The 27843-nt window shown below is 33.2% G+C and overlaps 4 protein-coding genes across 11 annotated transcripts in view; 2 read left to right on the top strand and 2 right to left on the bottom strand.

The window, feature by feature from the left end:
* The window catches only part of LOC135138927 (endothelin-converting enzyme homolog), a 42704-nt gene extending 35677 nt beyond the window's left edge, over nt 1-7027 (bottom strand). For 2 of the 4 annotated variants that reach the window (XM_064068961.1, XM_064068963.1), the window contains exon 1: nt 6839-7027. In XM_064068961.1, coding sequence (XP_063925031.1) covers nt 6839-6850 — 12 coding nt within the window. In that variant the 5' untranslated portion in view covers nt 6851-7027. Of the gene's footprint in view, nt 171-6838 lie in introns of those variants that run through there. The other 2 variants (XM_064068962.1, XM_064068964.1) reach the window with 2 other exon arrangements.
* LOC135138928 (uncharacterized) lies at nt 104-27778 on the top strand. 2 transcript variants are annotated; one of them, XM_064068965.1, is made up of 2 exons: nt 104-404; nt 26997-27778. In XM_064068965.1, exons 1-2 carry the CDS (start codon nt 402-404, stop codon nt 27750-27752), a joined length of 759 nt encoding a protein of 252 aa, XP_063925035.1. In that variant the 5' UTR covers nt 104-401; the 3' UTR covers nt 27753-27778. The 2 variants fall into 2 exon arrangements, with proteins under 2 accessions (XP_063925035.1, XP_063925036.1); XM_064068966.1 differs by lacking the exon at nt 104-404 and adding an exon at nt 26199-26283.
* On the top strand, nt 16822-17700 carry LOC135138930 (uncharacterized). 4 transcript variants are annotated; one of them, XM_064068972.1, is made up of 4 exons: nt 16822-17007; nt 17053-17192; nt 17264-17406; nt 17477-17700. In XM_064068972.1, exons 1-4 carry the CDS (start codon nt 16993-16995, stop codon nt 17602-17604), a joined length of 426 nt encoding a protein of 141 aa, XP_063925042.1. In that variant the 5' UTR covers nt 16822-16992; the 3' UTR covers nt 17605-17700. The 4 variants fall into 4 exon arrangements, with proteins under 4 accessions (XP_063925042.1, XP_063925041.1, XP_063925040.1 ...); XM_064068971.1 differs by having other exon boundaries at nt 16823-17007; nt 17053-17210; XM_064068970.1 differs by having other exon boundaries at nt 16823-17007; nt 17053-17406.
* On the bottom strand, nt 17612-20428 carry LOC135138926 (putative uncharacterized protein DDB_G0282133). The gene is made up of 3 exons (XM_064068960.1): nt 20119-20428; nt 19827-19949; nt 17612-19779 (listed from the first exon to the last, which is right to left on the bottom strand). The coding sequence occupies exons 1-3, from the start codon at nt 20189-20191 to the stop codon at nt 17627-17629; spliced, it is 2349 nt and encodes a 782-aa protein (XP_063925030.1). The 5' UTR covers nt 20192-20428; the 3' UTR covers nt 17612-17626.
* Nucleotides 27779-27843: the final 65 nt, after the last annotated feature.

Below are 27843 nucleotides of genomic sequence, written 5' to 3' on the forward strand. Positions count from 1 at the left end.
GGTCGCACTATCACTCCTGAATCAAACAAAACACTTCATCCAATTGTAGCAAATGAAAAAGTAAATAACACAGCGTCGCAGTCGCCTTAGACAACATTAACAAAACACTGCCGAGAAAATGTGATAAACGCGCGGGTTTAAATTTAACACATGTGTTGTGACGTCAAAAATGGCGCCCGGCTAGAGGTTATGTCGAAAAGTGACGTTTTCTTGTCGCAGCCGCCCTAGTTCCGCGTTTAAGCGAATAGATAACGCGATAAGATAAGATGCGCTTTTCCCGAGATTCGAATTTCGCGCTATCGCGGACAAAAGTACGTGATTTTTAAATTAATGGTTTTGTACACACGGAATGGTAATACAGTGAAACTTCCACATAACGAACTGGCATTTTACGAAAATTTATGGTAATTTTGTTTCTGTTTTTCACAGATTAGCTATAACACTTTAAGTAATATGCTAAAACCCATATGCACTAAGTAAATGACGCAGAATATCTAAATTTTTTGCATATAATTGAATTAAATTTTACTGAATAATTGTTCTGGAATACCCAATAGTTTTTTATTTGCAAATCCATAAAAATGGTGATCGTGATGTGTATTGATTATACTTGTTATTAGTTATTACTGCACTAACTTTGACTATTTTATTGGATAAGTTATTGTATGCTATATAATTTTAATTTTTTTTTATCTGTTTTATGCTACTTATACAAAGAGATAAAATTAAATCACATATTTTTTTTAATGGGGGAAATATCAAAAAGTAGTTTTATTAAGCAAATTAGAAGGTTTATTTTTCGCTGTACAAAGTCTATACACATTTAAATAATTAGAATAAATAATTTCCGTGACATTTGACCAGTTCCATAGTTTTCCCGTACCTTGTATATGTCTAAATAAAGTAAAAACATTTACTAAAAATTTTTCATATGACCCAGCGAGTTACCAAGGTTTGTAAAATTTTATTTTATAATCCTGAATTTTTAGAATATACGTAACGATAAAAATAAGGATGGATTATGAAATCACAGATATAAGATCATATCATTGTTCACATTTCAAGTGAGATTTACTCATCAACATTTTGACTGACATAAAAAATAACATAGCAAAATATTTTTTTATAGGTTCAAGGTCGAGATCAAGGTTATACTACTTCTCCCCACTGTTATTTAGATTTGCGTTTTGGGCTTCTAGTTTTGGATGTAATCCACGAATAAAAGCGTACATAATAAATAACTAATAAATAAGTCAGTGAGTGGACCCTGAATTCATAACAATAGCAAATCTTAACCAAACGTATATCCAGGATAATCGTTGAAAAAATAAACATTTTTAGGACATTTACACATCTAAAATGCTACTTATTCAATAATATTTTGGTATGACGTCATTAATTTTTAGAAGAGAATGACTAGACTAATGTTAGCGTTTTCCCGTCCACACATTAATCTTGAAAAAACAAGTACATAATTGGTAATTTCCAAGGTTATTTGTCAAATAAAATAAAAAACAAGTACACGACCAGTACACACACACCCGGAAATGGCAAACTTGTGTTTTCGTAAACTCCGAAAAATGATTTTTCAGTTAATATTAGAATCGATTATTGAAAACACTCTTTATTTTAAATGAAATGAAATATTTTTTTCTGCGCACTGTAGCTTCTGATAGTAATATCGGAGTACAAGTAATTTATAAATTGTGTCAATGACACTTTGTTATTTGGAACAATTGCATCAGTCATAACATCATACAAAAACATGAATAATTTCCTTATTAGACAAAAAATTGTAATGTTGTTTGTGTTCTTTGTTGTTGGTGAAATTTCCATTTTTAGGTACAATTTTTGAGGTACATGTACCTGCCTGGAAATTTTTTCACTTGACTCGAAATAACGAAAGAAGAATTGTTCGTAATATCTGTGTCACGCCATGATACATATATTGAATTAGTTGCTATGGACAAGTTGGATTTAAGTTACTATGGATTTTATGTTCTTGCATTTGTTTGTTAATAGAGAAACAAACAATATTAACAACACCACTCTCATCATGTTTTTGCATATTTACACAGTTAACATGTTTAAAAAAGCATTGCCACCTCAAAGTTAACAATTACAATGAGGTAGGGAAAAAAAATTTACAGAATAAAAAAATTGGTCGAAAGTTATTTCGACAGGACTTCCCTCGTCCCCGAAGTGCACTGCCACAAATCCCGCTTCTTTGAAAAATTAAAAAAATTGATTTTGCGAATTTATATATTCGTGATAACCTCTATACATTAAAATAAATATAGATAAGTAACACCAGTAACCGCGTAAGAAGGTAAATGACATCATATAAATTAATTTTGATAACCTATTTTTTTTTGTTTGTCTACCATATATCACTTATTTTTTAATGACACACGACATATTTTTTAGAGATCTTGTAGAGCCTAGACGGTACATAGAGTGAACCAGGAGACCTAATTTTTTTGTACTGTACGGCCATTCACTGCAAGAGGTATAAAATTAGCAAAAAAATAAGACAAATAAAGGGAGAATTAAATTTAATTTAACGAAATAACAGAAATTGAGCGATAATTTGAGAGACGTCTGTAAGAGTTAACGGCATTGTTTTTATGTGAAAACGTTTATTAACTGCCAAACTTATAATCAAATGATGAAAAACACTGTTTACAACAGCCTCCTTTATTGTTTTAATTAAGAAAATATCGTACTTCGTCTGTTTGTTATTTTGTTAAATTAAATTTAATTCTGCGTTTATTTGTACATCATGTGTCAATAGTGAATGGTTTTTTAATAAAATAACTATCACTAGTTAAATTAATAATAATTTTTAAAGTGGTTTTGCGAAATTTTTCAGGATGGCCGGTTTTTTGCCGATCAGTGTATATTACTTGCGGAGATTATTTGTCTAATAAAAATCCGTTACGGCAGACAGACAGACAGACAGACGAACAGACAAACAGACGGAAAATGGAGACCTATTTCTTCATACTCTAGGGGTCATGAAAGGTCGAGAAAACGTAAAAGTAGAGAGTCGACCGACGGACTCGATTGCAATACTTCCTTCGCTTACACTCGGTAAGTAATATTTTATTTGCATTATTCGCAGTAAGTGGAAAAGTAAATTTAAGGATTACTAGCATATTTTCTTACCATCCAGAAAAAATTTTAGCTTGCAGAACACTCATGAAAAAAAGCATGATTCTTGTGAAAAAACCTTAGAACAATTTGCCAATTCCTGTAAATTTTAGACAACAAAAGTAACCAAATTTTCCTTTATTTAAAATTTAAATTGTGTTTTCTTGTTGGGACCATCAATAGAATTTAGCACTTAGCATTAATTTTCCAGCAGTAATAATATAAAAAAAAATAATTTCTAAGTTTTGTATACTTAAATATTCAATACAATTACCAAGTTCTGAATGTTTAATTAATTAGTTTCATGATAATATTTAAAGCTGGCAACAGTGATCGGGTTTCCAACACATTTCATAACCTTAAAAATGTGACCACCTAAATCGACATAAAGAATGACAATCCTTCACTTTTGATTACCACCCAAGTTCCTACATTTACATCGCTTGCTATGGTCTAAAGACTCGTCAATGATTTTTCCAAGCCTTCTGATACCTTTGCCATCTACTTTTATCCTGTATTATGATAACACTACAGTGAGGTAAAACTCAAAAATACTAAAAAATTATTTTTTTTTGCCAAAAATTCAAAATCAGTAAAAATTTTAATTTGTTCCTCATTTTGTCAGTAATACCCAAAAAGTTCTTTTGAATCACTGATCTATTGCCTGCACATAAGTGTAAAATCACAACTAACATTTGGAGCGGTAGTTTATTTTATGAGGATGAAACCTTTGACGAGCCGTTAGTCGAGTTCCTAGTCATTTGAGAGTCCCAGAAACTTTGTTTAATTGAAAGATTATTTATATTGTCCGTTTAGATTTTAACATTTAGATAAAATTGATTAATAGATTTGCATCAATGTACTAATGAAGTTGTATTTGATCATGTTATTTTTCAACTTTTGTATTTCGTTTTTTAAGTATGTACACATATAATTGCTATAAAAAATGCCCTCATTTTACTCCCTTTGGGTTCAATTTATACAATACCTCTAAAAATACCTTTCCTTATACAGTTCATCAACTTTTTAATGAAGCTTCCGCTAATTTTGTTATTCGTGACATAACACTAATTAAGACGTTACTGTGCTTTAGACTTTAAAACACCCAAAAAACTTATTTATTCAGCGTCTTCATTATTTATTTTAATCAATTTAAAGCACAATTGACCTTTTCTTTATTCATAAGATCAAATTTATCAGCTTAGGTCCGGATTTCAAGTCGACTTCACGTCGTTCCAAACTGAATACAATAACCAGATTTTATTGGAATTTGAGGTATCTTTAATAATAAGAAAATATGTAATTTTTGTGCATTACTTAGCGCCTCTGTAGAATGTTTATTTGTTGTTAATTTAAATTACAGAACATTCAATCAATCAAAAGATAAAATAAAAAAATTGTTCAAAGAACATATCCAGGCTTTTCGAAAAACTATAAAATTTGATTCTGAAATTTTTTTTAGTAGTCCTCTAAATTAAAATAAAGATATGTATGTAATGTTAAAGTAATTATAAAGAAGTGCGCTACGCGTATGTTTCAAATCTAGTTTTTGTTTACAAAATTTTGTGATGACGCCATTAACATTTTTACAATGACACCTATATCAGTAGAGACAAGTGCAGGGAAATACCAATAATAAGAGTATTGTACTCCCACATTTTCGAGAAAATGGAGTGAGCTGTTCTTGAATTAATCAATAAAATAAATTGACTCATTCATTTTTTTTTTAGTCACACTGTATAAGCAATTCTAAAAAATATGAATGCAATGATAAATTACAGGTATAGGTAGACTCATATATTTTGCACATTTTCGATAGAATTTATTCAGCAAAATTTATGACGTCATCGATTTTTTGAGGAGATAAATAGATATATTTTGATTAAAAATTTACCATGCTTACGATAACCTTAAAACGTCTGCAATATTTCAGAGCATTTGGTCTTGCAGTTTCAAAATTAAATTGCAAAATGTTATACAATGTCGATTTTTTACAAAAATATGGTGTCTAGGCTCAAAACTCAACACGGATTCATAAACTACACGTGTAGGACCGGTGGTTGGAAGTAATTCAATGACAAGTAATTCTTACTGTAATTCAATTCCTTTCCAAGTAATCAGTAATTGTAATGCATTACTTTTCAAAAAATGTAATGAGTAATTGTAACGAATTTTTTTTTTTAAGTCACTTTTTTTTAGTCACTTTTTGCAATTACTTTTAACCCAAATAGTCAAAAATATTGTTTTGGTTCTCTACGAATCATTGACCTGACGTGTTGGGATTATTATACCTGGTTCGTCTCCACAAAGAGAAGATTATGAGATTATCTGGTTTTCGCTATTTATCAATTTTAAATTTTCAAAAAGGTACATTAATAGAAATTGTATTAAAAAATCCATTGCGCTTTACAGAAATAAAATATCTTAATAAATAATTGAGTAAACAGGGGCAGAATATTTAAAAATTGTGGTCAAACAAACTTTAGCCATTTTTCTGGTTCACTCAAATCTATAACAGGTAACCGATAGAGCGCGTCCTTTTAAACCCCTCATAATCCGCCAATAAAATTTGATGAGAGTGTCCACCCTCTCAGGTTTTGTAAATTTAATCTGTAAGTCACAACGCTAAGTATGAGGCAATTAAATAAGTTTACATTATCTTGTAGCCCCCTTCTAAGTATTTAGGAAGATCCTTTTTATTAAAGAGTAAAAGTTTTGCGTTGGCAGGTAATTATCGGTGGACTAATATTTACAATACATTTACACGCAGCCAATAAAATATTTTGAAATTTCCCACCAATGCAAATTTTTGTTTAAAAGTTGTTGCAGTTGGCATCGAACTTTTACTTGTAGCTAGAGTGGAATGAAATTAAGCGCAAAAGAATCGGCTCTTCAATTTTTTGTAAAATATGTAACATGTTGCCGCACAACAATTCCATCTAGGGCCACAGTGGAACTGGTAATTGTAATGAATTCCTAAAAAAAAAGTACTCCTAATTTGTAATTGTTGTGAATTACTATTTTTACTAAATAATAAGTAATTGTAATGCATTACTTTTTAAAAGAAATTATTTCAATCAGTGTGTAGGACTATTAATATTGCTACTTTTTCCTATAGTAGTTACGTTAATAAAAAAAAAACATTTTGTATTGAAAATGGAATAAATATTAAACCAGAAGCACAAGCTCAACTAATCCATAGACACTACCCCGCTAAAAATTTCGTCGAGTAGAAAAACTAATAACAATATATGGAAGTTTCACTGTACATTAGCGACAACATACGAAATAACATAAATAAGGTTGCTATAAAACCCATCGAGTGTTTAGCTCAGAAACACAAAATCTATTCCAGTCACATTTATCACTCGTCAACCAAACAAAACATTAACCAATCGATCCCATCATTATATCTGATCAAAAAGTAAACAATACAGCGTCGCGGCGGGTTTAAATTTAACACATGGTACCTATGACGTCAAAAATGGCGCCGGCCGAGAGGTTATGTCAAAAATGACACTTTCTCATCACAGCCCCCCTTGATTATCTAAAAACGACCAAGTATCGCGGCAAAGCAATATTGCCTCTGTCGCCCGCTTCGAATTTCGCGCGCTCGCGGCCTGCTCGATCAGGGCGAAAATTATCTTAATATATTGTGTACACACAGAATGTAAATAATACATACCTTGACACTCATCCTTTTTTCCGCGATGTCTTGCCGTGGAAAAACACAGACGAGGTGACGTTTTGGCACTGCGATGTCTCTTTGTTTGGGTCGTGTCGACGCCCTGCGTTCAAAATTTGCGACGCCAGACGTCCTCAGAGCTGATTATTGATTGGTCGGTTTATACACGGTGAGGCTTTGCGGAAAATGACTTTGGTTGTTGAGAGTGACAGCGCGCGACGATTATCGATTGGGAGGCTGATAGCGCGCAATTGTTTTTTTTTTTTAATGTTGCAAGTGGGAAAAATTGGTGGCTGGTTTTTGGTTGATACTGTTTTCGAAGTGATAATAATCATTGTGTCTGTTTCTTTAATGGCAGGTTTCAAGTAAGGTGGTAGCACTGGTAGACGGGTTGGACACTTTTTCAAAAGTATCAGATGTAAGGAAACAGATTTAAATTTCATTGGTGGGGGGAAATATAAAAAAAAAAACTATTATTGTGGTGGCCAGTATATGGAAAGCAAAAAAATTGGTCTAAAAAGTTTAGATACTTTTCTTAAATAATTCACTAACTTTTTCATGAAGATTAAATGATTTTGAATATCTCGAATATAACGCTGATCAAAACGTTGCTACGTTTTACAGTGTGAGATGCCCAAGAAACTGGTTGAAGCAAATGGTTTTTGACATATTCGGCCGATTCCAATCTTTTGGTCTACGCTGTATGCTTCGATTTATTCATACGATCTCATGAAAGCTCTTTGTTAAATAATTTCTGAGATAGACTATTGTAAAATTGTATTTTGCAATATCCTATAGATGCGTAAAGATAAAAATAAGGATGAATTATTATAAACCCCAGATAAAGTAAGATGTCATTCTGTACATTTCAAGTAAGATTTACTTTACAAAATTTTCAGATTAATTTTTTTAAAACAATAAATAAATAAAAAATGTTTGATAATTTCAAATTTTACAAGATAAGATAGTTACTTAAGTAAATCGTATTTTTTGTGCTGAATGTTTACTTTCCGAACGTAAACAAAGCAAGTATTGTAACCGGGTCCGTCGGCTGATTCTCTACTTGTACGTTTTCTCGACATTTCATGACCCCTAGAGTACGAAAAAATAGGTCTCCCGTTTCTGTCTATCTGTTTGTGCGTCTGTCTGCCGTCTGTCCGGGTGTTCATTAGACAGATAACCTCGGAAACTATTGGAACAATTGTCAAATTTTGTATAAATCCTATTTAAATTTTATAAAATATCATACTTCTTACACCTGTTGTTTATCAATCCGCTTTTATTTTTTTTAATTTAACTTAGAAACTGCAAAACCGACTACTTTGAAATACCTGTTGTAAACATTTTAAGGTTATCGTAAGCATGGTAAATTCTTAATTACTTTTTTCTTTGTTTATCCCCTCTAAAAACTTGATGACGTTATCCCAAAATTATGCTGGATAAATCCTGTCTAAAATTTGCAGTTATACAGGGTGTCTCAAATGAGGCAATTGCATTGGCAACAAGATCGTAATTATATGTAGAATTAGGACGTACTTCTAGTCGATTGCATATTAATCTGGGACAACTACTGGGAGCAATTTTTGGATACTTTAAGCGGTGTAAAACTGACTTTTGATAGAGCAAAACTAATCTCCCTTCTTGTTCCTATGCTTTTTTAAACGGGAAAACTAATTCTTATCAAACTATAACGTACAACTGATTGTGTGGTTGGTTACAGTTTGAGCTTTTGGGGTTCCTAATAATTGGGTAGCCATAGCAATAACCACAGAAAAAAGGGTCGAAAATTATTTCGACAGAACTTCCCTCGCTCCTGAAGTATAATAAAACACTTCCAGCTTTTTCGAAAAATTATAAAATTTGATTATACGAATTTTATTTTTTTTTATGAGAATCCTTATAAGTTATAATAAAGATATGTATGTAACGTTAAAGTAAGTATAAATAAACGTGCTGCGCGTACGTTTCAAATGAGTTTTCCTTAAGAAAATTTTGTGATGACGTCATCAACATTTTTTGTAAAGACACATATATCACTTTGGATATGTGCAGTGTAATACTAATGATAATAGTATTTTATTGCCAGATTTTTGGGAAAACGAATTAAGCCGTTACTGATTTAACCAATAAAATAAATTGACTCATTTATTAATTTCTACGAGTCAGGCTGTATAAGCAATTAAAAAACTTTTAATGCAGTGTTAAATTACAAGTATTGAGTCATCGTATTTTGCACATAAAGAAGCGCCTAGAAGCGGAAATCTCGGTAGCGGGCTCCAGAACAACCTCGAAGCCGTGATCGCGAGCTCTCTGGAAGAATACGCTTAACTGTTTAAATACGGACCACTGTCAGAAGCAGGGAGTAAGTTAATGAAAGAATTAACCAATTAACTTAAATCCATTCCAATCGATAAATGTGTACAAGACAAATTGATTCTGAATTATTCTGTACGTAATCGCTGTACAGTCAGCCGTGTAGTTTTGTCTTACTAGGAAATAAATTGTTGAGTTTTACCCACGCCGATTTTAATTACCGATCATCGTAACAATACTTAGAATTCGTCAAAGCATTGCTCACATACAAAAATTTCGCAAGAGAATGGAAAATTCTGATATTTTTCGTTCATAATTTTCGTCTCAAAAGAACTAACTCTTTATCAGTTTAACAAAAAAACACTATCGACTCAAATGATAACTGGTGTTTTACTTCCCGAGCGTAAGCGAAGTAATCGAGTCCATCGGACGAATGGCCACTTTTATATTTTCTCGACCCCTACAGTACGAAAAAAAGTAGCTTCCCGTTTCCGTCTGATACGTATTCCCCGAAACTGTATTTTTGTATGTATATTAAAACTATCATGTAGAATTGTAGATGGTCAAACGCTAACCAAAATCTTGCTAATCGTCCCCACCAACAATTTGATGACGTCATTTCAAAGATTTCCATGTTTATATGATTTAAATGTTATACAAACATATACCCCTATACGTGTAGTGTTCGAATCCGGATCGGGTTTTTTCCCTAATTATCCAAATTTAAATTTTCGCAAAAACATTTGCACAATATAATAAGAGTCTGCCATTAGCGTATGATGTCCAGATCGTGTTTCAGTAAGTAAGAGCTCGGAACCCGGTCGGCGGCCCCGCGTTCGATGCCAAACTTGGTCTTTCGTTTTTTTTTTTTATAAAATTAAGAACGAATCACCCCATTTTCTCGAAAAGATGAGAATACACCCGTCTTTATTTAATAAAAATTATGATAATAATAATAATAATATTCAGAACATTCTGTTCGACTGTGGCTTGATTAATAGTTTTAGTCCCCCGTTTTGAAGCAACAAACTCATTCAAATCAAACAAATTTCCACGTGACATTCTTCCGATGTATAAACAAGCAATTTCAAGTGCTTGTTTATGCATCGGATAAAAGCTTGTTATTGCTGCTGAGAGTCCATTTATTTTTTTCTCGTTGATTATCTGCTTTAAATATACAGGGTTAGTCACGAGAAAATTACTCCTGAAAATTATTTTTACCCAACCGAAAATACTAATATCCTATACTACTTGATATTAACAGAATTTAAAATGAAATGGTTAATCCACGATTAGTTTGACTTTGGTAGTGTCATTTTGCCAACTGTGGACAAGGAGGTTACGTGAGTGTCCATGGTCGTACCGTAGCCACTCGGACATAATCCCCGCTGGCGCCGCTAATAAAGTTGTCAGGACTTGCTTCGAGCTCCTCTTGATCTTTTGCAATGGTACGGATTAGTCACGAAAGAATTATTTCTAAAAATTACTTTTGCAACATTGGGTTCTGAATTGTTCAAATTTTCCACATTCATTTGGGTTTGTAAAAGTGAAATTTTGCTAACAAAATTAGAATAATTTCTAATTAACTTACATAACAGGTGAATTATTGTTCGCATCGAAGACATTTCCATCATGTTCTTGTATTAATACTTCTGATACCTTCTTAAATGTGGCTAACTCTTCAACATCAAAAGATACTGATCCAACATTTTTACCGCAAGAAACACCCACAACACTTCAAACGTTGAAAAATTGCAAAATGTTGCGTTGTTTGTTTATATTTTTCATGCTAACAAATTTATTGCATTGAAAGGAACTTGATACTCTGTTATTCAATAAAAGTTATAATGAAGTTTTTTACCTAATTTTATAAAATCTTGTGTGTAATTTGACAGGAAAAGTGTTTTTCCACATTCACGACATGTTTTTGATCTCGGCTTCGTCTCGATCAAAAATCTCATGTCTAGAATGTGGAAAAAAGTAACTTTTCCTATCTTATTGCACAAATAGTTATTACGACATTTTATTCAAAGGGTACAACGTAAACTTAAAAAAGTAATTAAATAATTTAATTACTATAACAACTGTTGAAAATGTTGGGCATGTTGGGGTGATGCTACGGCGTTTTTGTAAATGGATGTTCGAAGAGACCCAGAGACTGCAGACTTGCATTTCGAAGAGGCTCTAGGTGAAGCAGAGGTGGCGAACTAACACATGTACAATGTACATTAGTGGGGAAAAATATTGACAGAGCACTTACCATTCAGTATAGCGTAGATTGATAGAGGTACGTCGATCCAATGAGGCTGTAAAGCGGAGTAAACGATGAAAAAAAAATGTTAAAAATTAACTAACGTCAAAGTGACACATAAATCAAAGTAATCGTGGATTAAGCATTTCATTCTGTTAGTATCAAGTAGTACAAGGTATTAGTATTTTGGGTTCCGTAAAAATAATTCTCAGAAGTAATTCTCTCGTGACTAACCCTGTATATATTTATTATTTCTCAAAGAAGCGAGGGGAGTTCTAGGAAGTTCTGTCGAAATAAACTTGAACGATTTTTTTTTTAATTAATAAAATCGTGTTTTTTTTTTTTGAAAGCGTACACTTATTTTGACTCAAAGATTATTTTGAAATCGGACACTTAATTTGAGACGGAGGGAGTATTATTTAAACAATGTTTATTTTTTGTCATTAGAAGAATTTTTATGTACCGCGTGATCAGAAATGTCTGTTGGCAGTAGTTTTTAAACAAAAATGTAAACTTTTCTTGCGTTTATGTTGGCATAACAGAAGTAATTTTGTGTCAGATACCTATGTCAATCGTGACATGCGATAATGTTTTGGATACATTTTGCAAATTAAAAATGACAACAATCTGTCAATCTGTTGACAGCAGACAAGTGAAAATTATAGAAAACATCATGATACCAATTTCAACTAAAGACCCAGGATTGTCAACAAACATCAGTCATATCTAGAGAGCGGATTTATAAGCACAAAAAAATTAAGAATAAGCGCTTAAATAAGCACAACATTTTCAATAAAAAAGTTTTATTTTAAGCAAGAAAGCATTAAAAACATAATCATATTACAAATCAAAGAACACTTCTTAGAACTTGGGATAAAATATTATTACAATAATCCTAGACTTTATATTTTACACACGTATTTCAGTTTTCTTTAAAACAATTTATGATTGTAATATGTTCCAAGTTGTCCACTGTAAAATTTTTTCGACGATCATTTAAAATGTGTTTAAAATTGGAGAATGTGCGTTCAACATCCACACTCGTTGTTGGCGCAAATTTGAATTTTGCAACTAATGTTGAATCTAACTCCAAATTTTCCACCTTCTGGCCTTGTAAAACACGAGCAACGTCGGAAAGAACACCAAAACCTGCATTCTTATTTAACACTTCGTCAAGTTTTTGAGATAATCTAGTACCAATATCACCCCTTACTGCGTTTGCTTGTTGTTTAAATTCTTTCACTAAGTTTATGGCATCTACCAACAACATGTTGGGTTTTTCTAACTTTTCTATTACCTCACATAGATCTTGTCGCAAATCTTTATTTTCCAAAATATTTATGCAATCTTTAATCGATTGAGAAGAATCTTCGCTAAACTCCGTAACTACTTCCTCAAATTCTTTGATATATTTGTCATAATAAAATGTGGCCTGTAACCATGTTCCCCACCTCGTTATAATCGGCTCTGGGGGCAATGGTATGTTTGGAAATTTTTCCTTCAAATGTTGCATTCTTAGTAAGGCTTTAACAAAAATCTTTTAACCATTTATTAACAGTAGGAAACTGCAAACGTATTCCTTTAGCCACTCTGTTTAAACCGTGGGCAATGTAAGTAGAGTGAATTAAATTGGGGTAAAATATTTTTAGATTATTTCCTGCTTTCAACATATAACGGGCTGCATCCGAGATCATGAATAAAATTTTATTCGCCGGTAGGGCATTTGGCAAAAATAGTGACGTAAGACTGTCATTTACAAATCTGGTAATCGTATTGCTATTTGTTTTATCTAACATTTTCAAACTTACTACATACCCTCGACTAGGGAAATTTTCATTTAAGATTCCAACAATTAAACTTGCCACGTATCTTCCACAACTATCGGTTGTTTCATCGACAGCGAACCATAAATAATTATCTCCAATGCGATGTTTAATTTCGTTGTAAACTTGCTGAAACACTGGACCTACATAATTTTTTGGGAGAGTACTTTCAACCGGAATATGTCGATTGCAGTGTTTTTCAAGCAATTCTTGAAGAGGGTCTTTCTCCAATTTTTTTAAAGGTATATTGGACTGGATCATCATTTTACATAAATCGAAATTAAACTGAAACTGCTCATCTTTTGTGGAAGTAGATGCAACAGATTCATGTATGGTCTGCTGTTTAATTTTAGAAACTTCAAACATTTTCTTCCTTTCTACATGAAGAGTCGTTCTGACATGTTGCGTCACGTTATATTTTTTATCACTTTGAATCTAAAACAACGTACATATACAGGATTAACAAAGGAAAATAGATAAAAAAAATTAGTGGGCTTACGGTTTTCACACAAGCTCTGCAGAATATTTTGTTGTTTTCTAATTTTAATTCTGGAAAATCCCGTATTCACTCATCCGGCGTCGATTTTACTTTCGGCATTCTTTTAAAATATTAGTAATATTACCAAAAATAACTCAACATGTAACAAGGGAGAACCACGTATAACACTGTACTACGACAGATGCGATAAACTGATGGTTGTGAAATAAACGGTTCATTTACTTAAAAGTTTCCATTAGAAAATTTTTAAGGTAGGTAGTTGGGTACAATAATCCTTTTTTCTAGAAAATCTTAACGGTTTTGTCGCAAAATGCCGAAAAAGAACATTTGGTTAAAAGCTTTAATTCATTATCAACGGAAGTAAGGATTTAAAGTCATAAAATCTATGGAGTATTTTTCCAATCCTATAATAAAATTTTATACCCAAACGACCGGAACCTATTCACAGAAAGGGTCTTGAATAAGTGTACTTCAATGGTCAAGTCCAGGTAAAATGCATACGATACGATACGGCTAACCAACAAGTATTTGTCATCCCGACAAGACCGGCATTTGAACAAAATATGCATTAAAACTTTTATTCGTCGAAAAAAGCATTAAATAAGCATATAAGTTTTAATATGCATAAAATTGAAAAAAAAGCAAATAAGCATAAAAAAAATGTGTCAAATGACTCCAAATTGTATCATAGTTACAGATATAAAAAAGTTTTGAAGTGCTTAGATTTTTCACAAAAAGCATTAAACCTAGAAATCCGCTCTCGAGTCATATCTGATCAGACGGTAGTTAGATATTTATTTATTGAATTTCAGAAAGAAATTACAAAAAAGAAGTGCTAAAGCTGATCCGTACTTGCTTTCACTGTTAATGTTTTCTCACTGACACTGATAAATTAATGTTTGTCGTATTATTAATACGTGTATATGTATTTAATATACCATGTGTTTCTTTTATTTAATACAACCCCTGAAATTTTTTTATTTTTAAAGATAAACATATAGTTCTTTGAGCAAATTTGTGTCATTTCAAAAGATCACTTATGTGAGTAAATAACATGAGTGTCAATTTTTCAAACTACTATAGATTGTCATCAATAAATATAAATAATTTTTCGTCTATTTTATTGAGTATTGATTTTAGAATATTGGTTGCTTTTGATTTTTAGAAAAAATCTGACTGGTCCATTAAAATGGTACAAATTTGCTCAAAGAACTACAGATTTATCTTTAAGAATAAAAAATTACAGGAGTTTTAATAAAAGAAACACCCTGTATATCTGTGTATAATATGTGGTACCTACATAAATATATTATTACGATTTACGGGTATTTAAAGTCGGTGTGGGTGCAACTGAACAATTTATTCCTCAGTAATACAAATTATGCGACTACAGAACGATTATTATAATTCCGTCTTAACTTAGACTCTAATATTCTCTCGTTGACTGGACCAACACTGACTGCTCCCGACGGTGCTCCCTATTTAAACCCATACGTTCCTTTCTGGATGGTTCGTCGTCATCGCTTCAAGCTCGTTCTGGAGCCGTCCGCAAAACAGCTTCTAGCCGCTTCTTTAGTTGAACGCAGCCCGGTCACCGCCGCCACCGATGATGAGGCCCCTATCGTCGCCGTACATACTAGAAACCCCTCGAGAAAACCCATAGGCGTCGAACCGAGCGGTGCATGAGTTTATTTCGTAACAATGTGTATACATTGTCTAACCCATACTCAGATACTGTGCTCAGATGTACATTTAAAGTAAAAATAGGTAAAATACATACCTACCTATTAATTTATCAGTGAAACATCCGTGGCGTGACGCCTACAAATATGTTTTATAGATAAGTATAACTAAAACAAGTTATTTCAAAAATGTTTCACGTAAAGTGTTTCAAATTAAACTAAATTTAAGTAGGGAGGATTTTTGTATATTTGGTTGCCATATTGCCGCCAGCCATGTGTTCTTTGTGTGAAATGTTTCATATTTCGAGATGATGGTTTACAGCACATTTTAGAAACACAAAAATGTACTGAGACACGACGTTTAATGTAGAAAATTGATTCTTAACACAATACTGTTGTTCCGCAAAACGTCCAGCTAGAGTCATTAATATAAATGCATTTTCTTGGTTATAAATAAAATTTTTAACTATTCTTGACCCTGAAATGACTTTAAAAAACAGATGTTACAACTATAAGGTGCAGTTTAAAAATAGGAAACTTACGAAAAATAGAATCTACAATTAATGCGATGTTTTTCTCGTTAATTTGCTGTTTATTAACAAATAAAAGAAGTCAGACCCTAATGAGCAGGTGTATTGTCGGCTACCCATTTTGCGGCCCACATTAACGAGAGCAGGACTGTAATAAACGATAAAATTTTGAGGTACAAATGAGAGCGATAGAGTATACGTAGACAATTACTTCGCTGGTCCATATTCCCTTGGTCTCCTTTGCGAGGCCGCCATATATTTCATGTTTAAAAAATAAAATGCTAAAAAGCACATTTGAGAGAATAAAAAGATTCTCCGGTTTTACAAAATCTTATTATTAATTCGTAGTGTTTCTGTCGTTCATATTATCTACGTTTTGATGGGAATAAAGTTTTCTTTTAAATGCAAATGTTTTAATCGCTTAACGTCCTAGTTAAGTAACAGTGTGTAACGATAGTAAAGTTTGTCCAGAATTATAAGAATTTTATGGACTCCCAACGTTAATTCGTTTTACAGCCCAGGCGTCAATTCTATTGTCAGGGGAAAGCCGATGTTTTCTGCACCTGAGTGCGCCCCGTTCTTCAGCTGTACAATAAAATTGACAACAGGGCTGTAAAACGAATTAACTTTGGGAGTCCATAAAATTCTTATAATTCTAGACAAACTTTAAGAATATGTTATTATGGCAATAGCGCCATTGACATTTCGGTATTTTGCTATCACTTATTGAAAAAAAAAAAACTACTAGGCAAAAGACTAAACGCCAGGGGACGCATTTGTAAACATCGGTTAATAATTTGTAAAAAAAAAAAAATAAAAATAACTAGTGAAAAAATAAAAATAGCGATACTTTCTATAAGATTTTTTTAACAAAAAAAGTACGGTAAATTGCTCATTATACAAAAAAATACTTAGATTACTAATATAGTGACGGACAACTTACGAGATACAAAGTAGGCGCAAAAGTGTAACTTTCTTGACCGTTTCAGATAAATTGTACAAAAATTGCCCACCGCTTAAAAACCTAGTAACGAAAATTCCTGTCAGTTCGTCAAAATGTCAACATCTCCGGTAACGTTCTCGCCTTAGAAAATCCAATGACAGCCCCCTTTCTAGGCCCCCCTCTTACGCCTATGCCATTTCGAAAGCCCCTTCCTCCCCTTACAACCATATTTCTGCTACCATCACGAAGTATGCTGCAAAGAGGGCTGCTGCAGCCGTTACGAATACAAATATTTTCAGTCATGGCATTTCTGGTACAAAATTTACGTAGTGTACTGAAATCTCAGGTAAATACGACTAACTTTTCACAATTTTCGTTGTACAGGCTAGGAATTCTCGTTTTTCTGTTGTTGTATCGCTACATTTGTTGGTACTGCAAGAGAAAAGAAAGGAACAATGCCAGACAGAACGAAGATGATGGGAATTCGCATGTAGTGAACCTAATGGTGTCGTATAATAATCGTAGCGGTAAGTAACGTCACGTCCGGCAGTTAAACCGTACTAGTCGTGGCGAATTTTTATTGGTTGCGATTTTTAGAGTGTACGCCCAAAGACGACGATGAGAGTTCTGACCCCCCTCCACTGTACAATGTTGCTATTCATTTACCCAAACCGTCGAATACTGATGAGGTCCCAACGTACGAACAAGCACTCGCACACCAATGAACTACAGTTTAGTTTTTTGTTTTTATTTTTTTACACCATAACCAACAATTTCGTGTAAATTTGTGTTTTTAAAACCTAAAATGATGTCTCCTTTTATTAAGTGTTTATAGGATGTTTTTGCTCTTGATGTGTTCCTGTTGATAAACACTGGTACTCTACCGAAATTTGCATTTTTGAATTTCAGTTTGGTTCCTTCTGGTAACTTCTCGTTTTCGCCATCAGGACTGCCAACCTCACCTATGAATTTATTGACTTTGGCTTCGTTGATGTCGTTTTCGACCTCTGCTTGAAAACCGTCGATTTTTTTGGATATTTCATCTAGATCTAGGTTTGTACTTGTGTCGTTTAAACCATCAGATATTACTCTGGAATTTATATCAAAAAGTTCATTTCTATTTTCTATATCTTCGTTATTTGAAATTATGCGTTCTTCGTTGACGTGACTAAATCTTACGTTCTTTCTTTTTTTTGTTGAGGACTGCTTTGAAGACTCTGCCTTTGGCAAACTTGGAGTTGAGGTGATGTTCAAAACTAGATCTAAACAAGGTTCTTCCTGAGTTTTGTCTTCACTTTCTTCCCTTTTGCTAATTTGACTATCGTCGCTGCATGCTGTAAAACTGGGGTTATCAACTGCCACGTCTTTCTTCTTTTTCTTCTTTCTCTTAACTTCAAAAGTGCTGTCATTGTAGCTATTTTGACTAGCGTCCATTATGTCAAAATTTGGGTTTTCTACGCCTGAACTCTCGCTACCTTTGTTCTTTTTTCTTTTGACTTCATATTCATTGTTTTGACAGCTGTTTTGGCTACTTTCTAAAACGTTAAAATCGGGATTTTCTATTCCAGAGTTGTCATTTTTCTTCTTTCTTTTTTTAACTTCATACCCATGACTGTTATTTTGACATTCTTCCACTTCATTAAAATTTGTATTTTCAGAGTTCAAGTTTTTCTTCTTTTTTTTTCTTTTAACTTCATAATCATTGTTGTGACTGTTAACTGGACTTTCTTCCATGTAATCAAAATTCGGATTTTCTATTCCAGAATTTTCGTTTTTCTTTTGACTTCTTTTAACTTCATAATCACTATTGTGACTGTTGGTTTCAACATTTTCCAGATTGTCAAAGTTTGGATTGTCTATTCCAGGAGAAACAGCACTTTTTTTCTTTTTATTGACTTTTACTTCAGTATGAATAGAACCATTCTGACTACTATGTTCATTTTCTGTTTCTACCAAATTAGTCTTGGTTTTCCTCTTTTTCTTTCTCTTTACTTCAAACGTGTCATTTGTTTGAATATCCATATTCTTATCGTCGTTTTCCTCAAAAGATGGATTATCCATTGGTGCTGATCGTTTCTTCTTCTTCTTTTTTTGACATTCTTCTGAATCATTTTTCCCTATTTCTTGTTCAGCAATCTCAAACATATTTTCCGTTATTCCTTCTGCTTGACCAGTTTTTTTCTTTTTCTTTTTCTCTTGTTTTGTATTAGAATTGTCACATGTATTTTCAGAAGTGACTATTTCAAGTTTTATCTTATTCTTCTTGATATGCACTTCACATTCTTCACTCTCTTCAACAATTGTATTCAAAACATGTTTTTGTACCTCAATGTTACTGTGCATCGGATCAAAAGCGGGATTCATCAATCCCTTCTCTTCCTCTCCCACTTCCATCCTCATTTTCTTTGGAGTCCCATTTACCACGTCATCTCCTGCTCTCTTTTTCTCAAACCCAAAACCAACTCGATCTTCATCTTCAGATTCCTCCATTTTTGTCAATACCCCATTGTTGCCAACCACATAACTATTAGTTTTTCCAAAATTTGGCAATTTTTTCTTAAAATAATCAACCATAGAACCACTATTACGTGCAAACCCGGAATCAGTTTGATTCTCTTTTGTTTCATTGCTGTCTTCACAAGTCGACACCATGGGAGAGTCTTTCAGACTTCTTTTGCCAAAAATGTTGGCTAAATCTTTTTCGCTCCAACGGCTTACATCTTTTCCTCGAGTGAATTTTTTATAATGCACCCGTACTCTCGAATTTTGGGATTTAGCCTCAAGGGAAGACCCTGTAACACTGTTTTCTGGTGGTTTCTCACCAGAGAGGGACTGTAGCAAAGCAGAGAAGTTTGTATCGTGTTCAGTCCATTGGTCGTTTCTGTCTTTATAGCCCATACCTGCAAGCAATGGGTAGAAAATCGTAAAGTAAGTGATTGTGATGTACCTTTACTGTCGTTTTTGTACGGGATTTTGACGTGCTCGCAGATACCATTTTCCCTAGGTCCTAAGCCCTTGCCTTTCGACCACCCCATTTTTTCTAACATTTTCTGGCCGAATTTACTGGAGTCTAAAAAAATGGCAATGTATTTGAGTAACAATAACTTCATTAATTTTTATTGAACGTTTGAGACATAACCTCACTTATTCACACATTAATTTTATTTAACAAAAAAATGAGTGAAAAGGAGTAGTTAAACAATTTTAAATTTCTTATATTATTAAAAATAATCAATTACCTTCACTCCACGCTTTTCCTCGTGGATTTAATGACCACTTTTGCTTAGTTTTACGTTCCGCAAGCATAGACATTTTGATGGCTTGCGGATCACACCATAGAATGAAATATACGCACGATAATATAAAACTTTTATTATATAAAAATATAAATTATACTATAATAAATAAAATTGGAGAGTAATTTTTTAAATACACGTGCATACTATCGTCTGACACTACTCAGATGTATTTGACTAATGACAGTATGACACTAATGACAGTTGTGCAGGAAATGCTGGAATAGTTCTGAGGGTTGTCGTTAGATGGCAAGACCTACTGAAAAAAATACGCATTAAAATTCGTCGAAAGCATAGATAACGCACTTACTTTTATCTATAATCTACACTATTTAAACTGAAATACTTGTCGACAGACTCCATTAATCCTTTTGTAGCCTTTTTTACAAGGCACTGTAATAATTGCAGCTCCGTTAATAATGTTGGGTTTAGACTGATTTTGGGGTATTTTTGTTTTTCCACTAGAAAATTCTACCACTAGCAGCAAAGAAATTAACACAAACATAAAAAACATTCGTTTGCGATTCATTTTAATTCACTATCTTTGCTTATCTCACAGATGACCTCTGCAAGTTCGTTGTTTATTTAATTAAATAAGTGTTACCAACATAAATAATTGGTGATTTTTGCAACAAAAAGCGCAATTTATTTCGTATGGGTTGGAGGCAGTGTTGTCAATTTACCGTAATTTATATTTTTCAAAAAAATCTAGTATTGTTAGTCAATAAATAGCCGGAAAATAGCCAGATAAATTTATTAAAGTTATTTTTGAAAATAGCCGGCTATTTAACAACATTGCAAAAAATATTGTATTTTGGATATATTTAAATTATATAATCAAAGCGGAAGATCAATTCCGCCAATATTTTTATTAATTTACTAATTGGTAAATCACAGTCAATTACGACCTGGTAGCTATCCTACACAAAAATTGATTTTTTTTTATTTTTAGATCACACTAAAATTAAAGCAGGTATGCATACTTAAACTACAGGTAAGTAAGCATGCTGCATGTTTCAACAGATGTGTGGATAAATGGATAAGTTTTGATTAATACCCTAGTTTACAAGGTTTTATATCCAAAGACAAAAATAGTTGAATCGAAAGGATTTGGGTTCGGGAAATTCAAACCTGAGACCAGAAAAAATCTATCGCGTCAGGTTTTTGAGATATTTATAGTTATAAGCATATCCCGTGTTTCTTTTATTTGATACAACCCCTATAACTTGTTTATTTTTAAAGATAAACATATAGTTCTTTGAGCAAGTTTGTATCGTTTTAAAAGATCACTTTGTGAATAAATGACATGAGCGTCAATTTTTCAAGCTGGTAGATTGTCATCAGTAAATATGAATTTTTCGTCTATTTTATTGAATATTTGTTAAGTATTGATTTTAAAATATTGGTTGCTTTTGATTTTTTACAAAAAATCAGTCTTTCCATTTATGAAAAAGTATACCTAGTGTAGGTTCCGTAAAAAAATAAGGTTGACGTCATTTCCGGTTCTACCGGAAGTAATAATAAAAAAGTGAGGTTGTCATCACATCGATCTTTCAAAATGATACAAATTTACATACAATTAATTAAACAGACAAAATGTTTATTTAGACAAAAATCAGCAATACAGTATTTAATTATTTCTTTAAATGTTGCAGCTTTTGAAAATACATTTTCGCTTCATATGCCATGGAAGCAGAATGACAGGAGGGAGTACGCTTCATTGAACCAGTGTGAAAGAAATGTCAGCAAAATAGCTTCACGCAAGAGCTCTTTATGACCCTTTCCGTACTATATCGCTAACGGACGATCAGAGGCGGTGCCGTTTGGCTTAAAATGAGTATATAAGTAGTAAAAACGTCTTATAATTTACGTAATTATGGTATAAAACAGAAATATATATTACAACATAAAAGCTCTAATAAACTTGACTGTTACCGCTTTTATATTCTATCTTATTAATTTATTTTTGTGTTTTATGTGCAGTTCTAGCTAATCTGTGAAGGTTTTTTTTTTGGTATTTTCGAGCCCACAGGGTCCAGAAAATGTTAGAAATTAAAAAAAAAACTCCAAGTGTTACATTTCTGAAGTTTTTGGACGACTGTCATGAATCTGCGACCACCTGAACGTGTAAAATATGTCCAATCGTCTCCTTTTCATAATTGTCAAAACAAGTCAAAATATAGTAACGATAACTCATAAACTTCGACAAAAATATGACTTACAGCAAAAAAATTTTGAATGGTGAGATTTAAATTTTCATTTTTGCACTGGATCAGTAAATTTTGTAACTGAGATCACCGACTTAATTTTAAAGTAGCTGACAAAATCTGCAGTAAATCATATGGAGAAATTTTCTGGTTGCCTGAAGAAAATTTTACACCACTAATAACTCTCACGTTGCATCCACAATCGTTAAACTCCACAAGATTAAACCACAAACAATCATTTAACATTCTGACAGTACACTGGTCTATTTCTCGGACTTTTTCTTTAGAGTTTTGTATGATATTCTGGTAATAGTCAATAATTAACATAGCTTCAAAAAAAAAGCTTCCGTTTCTTCCTCATTTTTTGTGGTTGGTCAATAATAATATGGTCTAAAGTGAAATAGTTAATGCACACAGCAGACGATGATCGTGGAGTCCACTGTTGACTTGGAAAGAACTGAAGTCAAACTTCTCTGGACAAGGCCTCTTTAGAAAAACCAAAAGTTCTTTTTCAGCGTTGTTCCGTAATTTAATTTACAACCACGCGTTTAATAATGTCGGGACATGATGAATCGAAAACCATGAAGTTAGTTAATTTTTTGTATTTACTCTTCATTCCTTAATAATTAGAGTTTTCGTAGTACCTTTGATACTAATTTCAAAAACTTGTTACACGAAATATGCAGCAAAATAGAAATTTGAAATACATCGTGTGTTGTATCAATTATGTTGAATGTACTAGTGCTTAGTAGGACTACGTACAATCGCACGCAAATGTTTTGAGCCTATGGGCGGATCATTTTTGCCGGTCGTCACCGAGGAAGGCGGTCCAAATATTTCAAGGGCAGAATTTGTAGGTAGGCTCAAACTACAACGAAATTTGGTGAAGACGTACACCAAATTCTTACTCTGAATTAGTTTTAATTTTATAAATACCCTATCTAAAATGTTGTGATTTACCATTCCAATTATATTTTTTGGATTTGTTTATACAGGGTGACTCAAAAAAAAAATGACTGAGTCAATTTATTTTATTGAAGAAATCAAGAATTGCAAAACTGAATACTTTGAAATCTTGTCAATTAGTTGGAAACTGAACCCATTTTTTTTTGCAATATCTGTGATGTGCTATTAGTTTCCGTAACTTATAAAATTAGAAAAAAAAAAACCCGTTCTGCTCTAATAAAATCGAGAAAATCCTTAAAATCGCACTAATATTAGGTCTGACAGTGCCGACCATAGTTATAAAATTCGCATTAAAATAAGTCACGGATATTCTTTGAAGTGTAAACAAAAAAACATTTTTAACGGAATGTTAATGAATGTTATATTAAATGTATTGTTATGCGTTTTCTACACCTTTTCCAACTGTAATTCATACACTACCAAGTGTAATTTAGAATAGTCAAGTTTAATTCAGAAAGCGTCAATTGTAATTCCTATTAGTTACTTAATTGCGACTGTTGCTAAAGCCGAAAAATCATTCGCAATGACAGGAGTATATCCCTGCAATCCCGACAAATTTAATGATGAAGATTTTGAACCATCAATAGTCACAGACAATGTATAAATTAATGAAAATGAGAACACAAACGAGGAAGACCGAGATGACCAATCAATATAACAGCAGAAAACTTACAGAAATTTTTGACGAGTTAAATACACCATCAACGAGTGGACAAATATTGGTTGAAACTCCTGCGACTATTTTACCGGAACAAATTTTGTACCAGTACCAAAAGCCAAAAGAGAGAATAAGGTGAAAAGAAGAAAAAGCAAAAAATCAGAGGTCGTAACTAGCTCTCCTTTAAACAAACACTGGAAAATAAAAAAAAACGCACCTTCAAAGAAAAAAGGATTCTGTTAAAGTGAAAAAGAAGAAGAAGCAAAACAAAGTTGTTAAAAATGCGGGCATTTGGCCTGGATGTAGTAAATTTTATGACGATCCAACTACGGATATTGACCTAATAGAATGTTGGAAATGTTCAAAGTGGCATGACATTTGTACTGCCTATCCCGATTTTGGAAAATTCAAATGTGATTGATGTTCTAATTTTCATTAATAGGAAACAGTTGCTCAAAGAATTACTCTTATTTTGTATTGTTTTTTGTTGTTTTTTGAAGTTTGGTTTTATAATAAAAGTTTTTAAATAAAACAAATTACTTTTACTCGCTTTGTAATTCGTTATCATTTCATTTGATTGGCTGCGTACTCTTGAACTGGTTGATGCGTACTCTTGTACTATTAGTAGTGTAAGAGTACCCAAACGCCGGTCTAGGACAATTCGGCGCGGCCGACTTGGCGCGGCCAACTTGGCGCGGCCGACTTGGCGCGAGACATTTTGGCGCAAAGCCAACTTGGCGCAGGGACACTTTGGCGCAAGCTATCTTGGCGCGGACCATCTTGGCGCGAATGAACTCGCACCAAGAAAAATAGATATAATTATACAAAAATTGTACCCGTTGTTAGCATAACCTAATTTTTATAGTCTCCAACGCGTGGTGGGGTAATGTCGACTTTTTAATGGACACACGGGCGCTTCGCGCCCTGCACCCCATTATAAACATACTCCTAAACGTGGAACTCCTTGCTCCGTGGATCATTTAGTTATTGGAATTTGTGCGAATGAAACTGTGTATTTGGTTGCCTACACTTAGCATAAATAACAGAGTGCAAACCACGGTACAAAAAATAAATATTTTTTATATTATATACCGACGTACTCGCGCCAAGATGGCTCGCGCCAAGATGGCTTGCGCCAAAGTGTCCCTGCGCCAAGTTGGCCTTGCGCCAAAATGGCTCGCGCCAAGTCGGCCGCGCCAAGTTGGCCGCGCCAAGTCGGCCGCGCCAAATAGTCCCATTCCGCCCAAACGCAGTGTTTAGAAATTTAATTTTTTGCAACTAAAATCGTGCCTATAATTGCACTTAACAATATTTTGCTGTTAGAAATTAGGTCTGATTGCCTGAAGATAATGTTATTTTTAATTTTTATACAAAAGCAGCTTTGCTGTGATGACTTAAATACTAAGTGAGTACTCTTGCCCATCCTTCCCCTACTACTGCTACTTCTACCGCAACATCCATTTTTACGTATAAGTAAGTAGTATGTTTTCTGTATTATATTTGGAACTGAAAAATTTACAAATAACTTAAGTATAATATTCCCCACAGAGCTGACGAGCTTTGCTAACATATTCTTTTTTTAATACAAACAATTTTATTACCGGTAAAACGACCAACCTGCAAGAAGCCTATTCTTCAAAGTCTTCTCAACAACCTAAAGGACAATTATGTGCATCAGTTGTCGAGGATTTAAGTTCTTGTACTAGAAATTATCTTTTATTTTGTCGAATTAATAAAGCCGCTAACGAAATGTCCAACAGAAATTATTATTATTTCGTAGAACAATACCACCAAATGAGATTTTTAAATGTTTCATTGTTAAAACGGCCACGAGGTCGTTTATTTTGAATGGACATTAGAGTTCGTCATGTTTGACATGACACGTTATAAAGTATTGAGCGTTGTTTCAATCTGATGCAGGCTGTGTTCAAATCGTCAAAATGTGACAATCAATTATTAATTGTCAGTGTTTAGTTGTTAGTTTTTACACGTTGTGGAATCTTAAGCTACACTCTCTCATTTTCACTACATGCTACCAATATTTCTACTACTGAAAGTCAAACTTTTTAAATAAAATTCAATACTTGGTATTCCTGTTTATATTAAAAATATGCTTGTAAACATAATGTACTAAATTTAAAATTTTCATCAGGGTTGTAATAACTCTTATAGCAACGATTGCGTCACTATGGTGATGTCACAACATTTAATCAACAAAAACGTTGACGTATTGTAAAATCAGAAATTTGAAAAAACACTGACTTCTGGTTCCTCACTGTGAGTATGGTATTATTATTCTTTTGCTGTTATCTTTGTCTATATACTATACTATATATTGTACTATAGATATCTATCTTATTCTGATTGTATGCCTGAAAATTTGTTTTCAAACACGGTCCATAACATGGCGGTAGTTAGGTATATTATTTGTTATTACTCCTATGTCAATAGACATGATGAAGGGAAGAGTATAGAATTAAATAAAAATGATCAATTTGGATAATTTAAAAGATCAATGGTTTGTTTTTAGTTTTCTACTATATTACACTTTGGTAAATATTGTTTATTGATCTTTTTAGCTAATTATCATATTTCCGTAGGTACCATTTGATTTTAATACAGATAAAAATTTAAGAAAGAAATATATTAATAAATTTACTTACATATTGTTCATAATAGTAACAAATACTAAATGTTGTTCACATATTTTGATCATAACGTCATCTACTTATCAAATTTTATATAACAATGCTAAGTAAATGCAGATTTTGAAATTCAAAAATCGTACAGATATTTTAAATATTAGTTACTGACAGCATTTACATTGACTTTGCTTGAAATGAACTGTTATAACACTTTCCCAAACCATTTTTTTTCCGATTCCACATCTCTTAATTTTACTAATTTTTCAAATCGTACTGATATCAGCGTTAAAGTTTTAATACAGATCTCGATATGTCATTTTGACTAATTCCACATTTCTTTCTTAGCTTGTTTCCATGGATGCCACTCAGCTTCTCCTCAACGAGCAACTCGTCACCATCACCGGTGACGCACTTACCATTAAACGCCTCAACCAAGACGACCAATATTTGGCGGACTATGTGAACCGGGCGGCAAAAGCCGGCCAGTTCCACTTCCTGTTCATCAAGGACCCAACTCTTCGTCGAATCGTTGTTAAAAGAGTTCCTTCCACCTTTATTCCCGTTTGGTGCAAGAAAGGTAAACGTTCTGATTCTGAAAGTGACACCGCTGCGTGTCTTCTGCTCCTCAAATTACGCAACACTGAGAAATACTTGCAGCGGTTCCAAGATGGCGGCTCTGAGAATAAGGTGTGGGAGGAGCTTGCGAGCGAGATGCGATTGGCTGGTTATGACGTAGATGCACAGAAATGTGCGCAGAAGTTCGCTCAGTTGACTCAGAGTTATCGGAAGAGGAGCGATTGTCAGGGTATGGTTCTGTCTCCCGAAATGCGGGTTGAATTGAGGAAGGTTTTGGGGGAGAAAAAAGGAGAGAGCGAGGAGGAGGATGAAGAATGGTTACCTAAGTCGAAGAAGAGGAAGAAGAATGGGGAGGAGGATGACGCGGAGTTTTTGAAAAGGTTTTTAAAGAGAAGTGGAGAGTTGAAAGAGGAGAGGTTTAAAGAGGTGTGTACGTTGATGAAGAGGAGGAATGAATTGTTAGAGGAAAGGTTGAAGCAGAATCGGGAGGTTGTGGAGGTGTTGGCAAAACTGTTGAATAAGTGATTTCATGTCTTATTATTTATTTCATAATAAATAGGTTTTTTTTACAAAAGGGCTAAACTTTTATTGAAAAGAGCAAACTGTAAAATAAGTT

This window comes from Zophobas morio, unplaced genomic scaffold (assembly GCF_036711695.1).
Source record: "Zophobas morio isolate AGI-343-1 ecotype UQ-CSIRO unplaced genomic scaffold, CSIRO_AGI_Zmor_V1 ptg000030l, whole genome shotgun sequence".
Lineage (NCBI taxonomy): Eukaryota > Metazoa > Arthropoda > Insecta > Coleoptera > Tenebrionidae > Zophobas > Zophobas morio.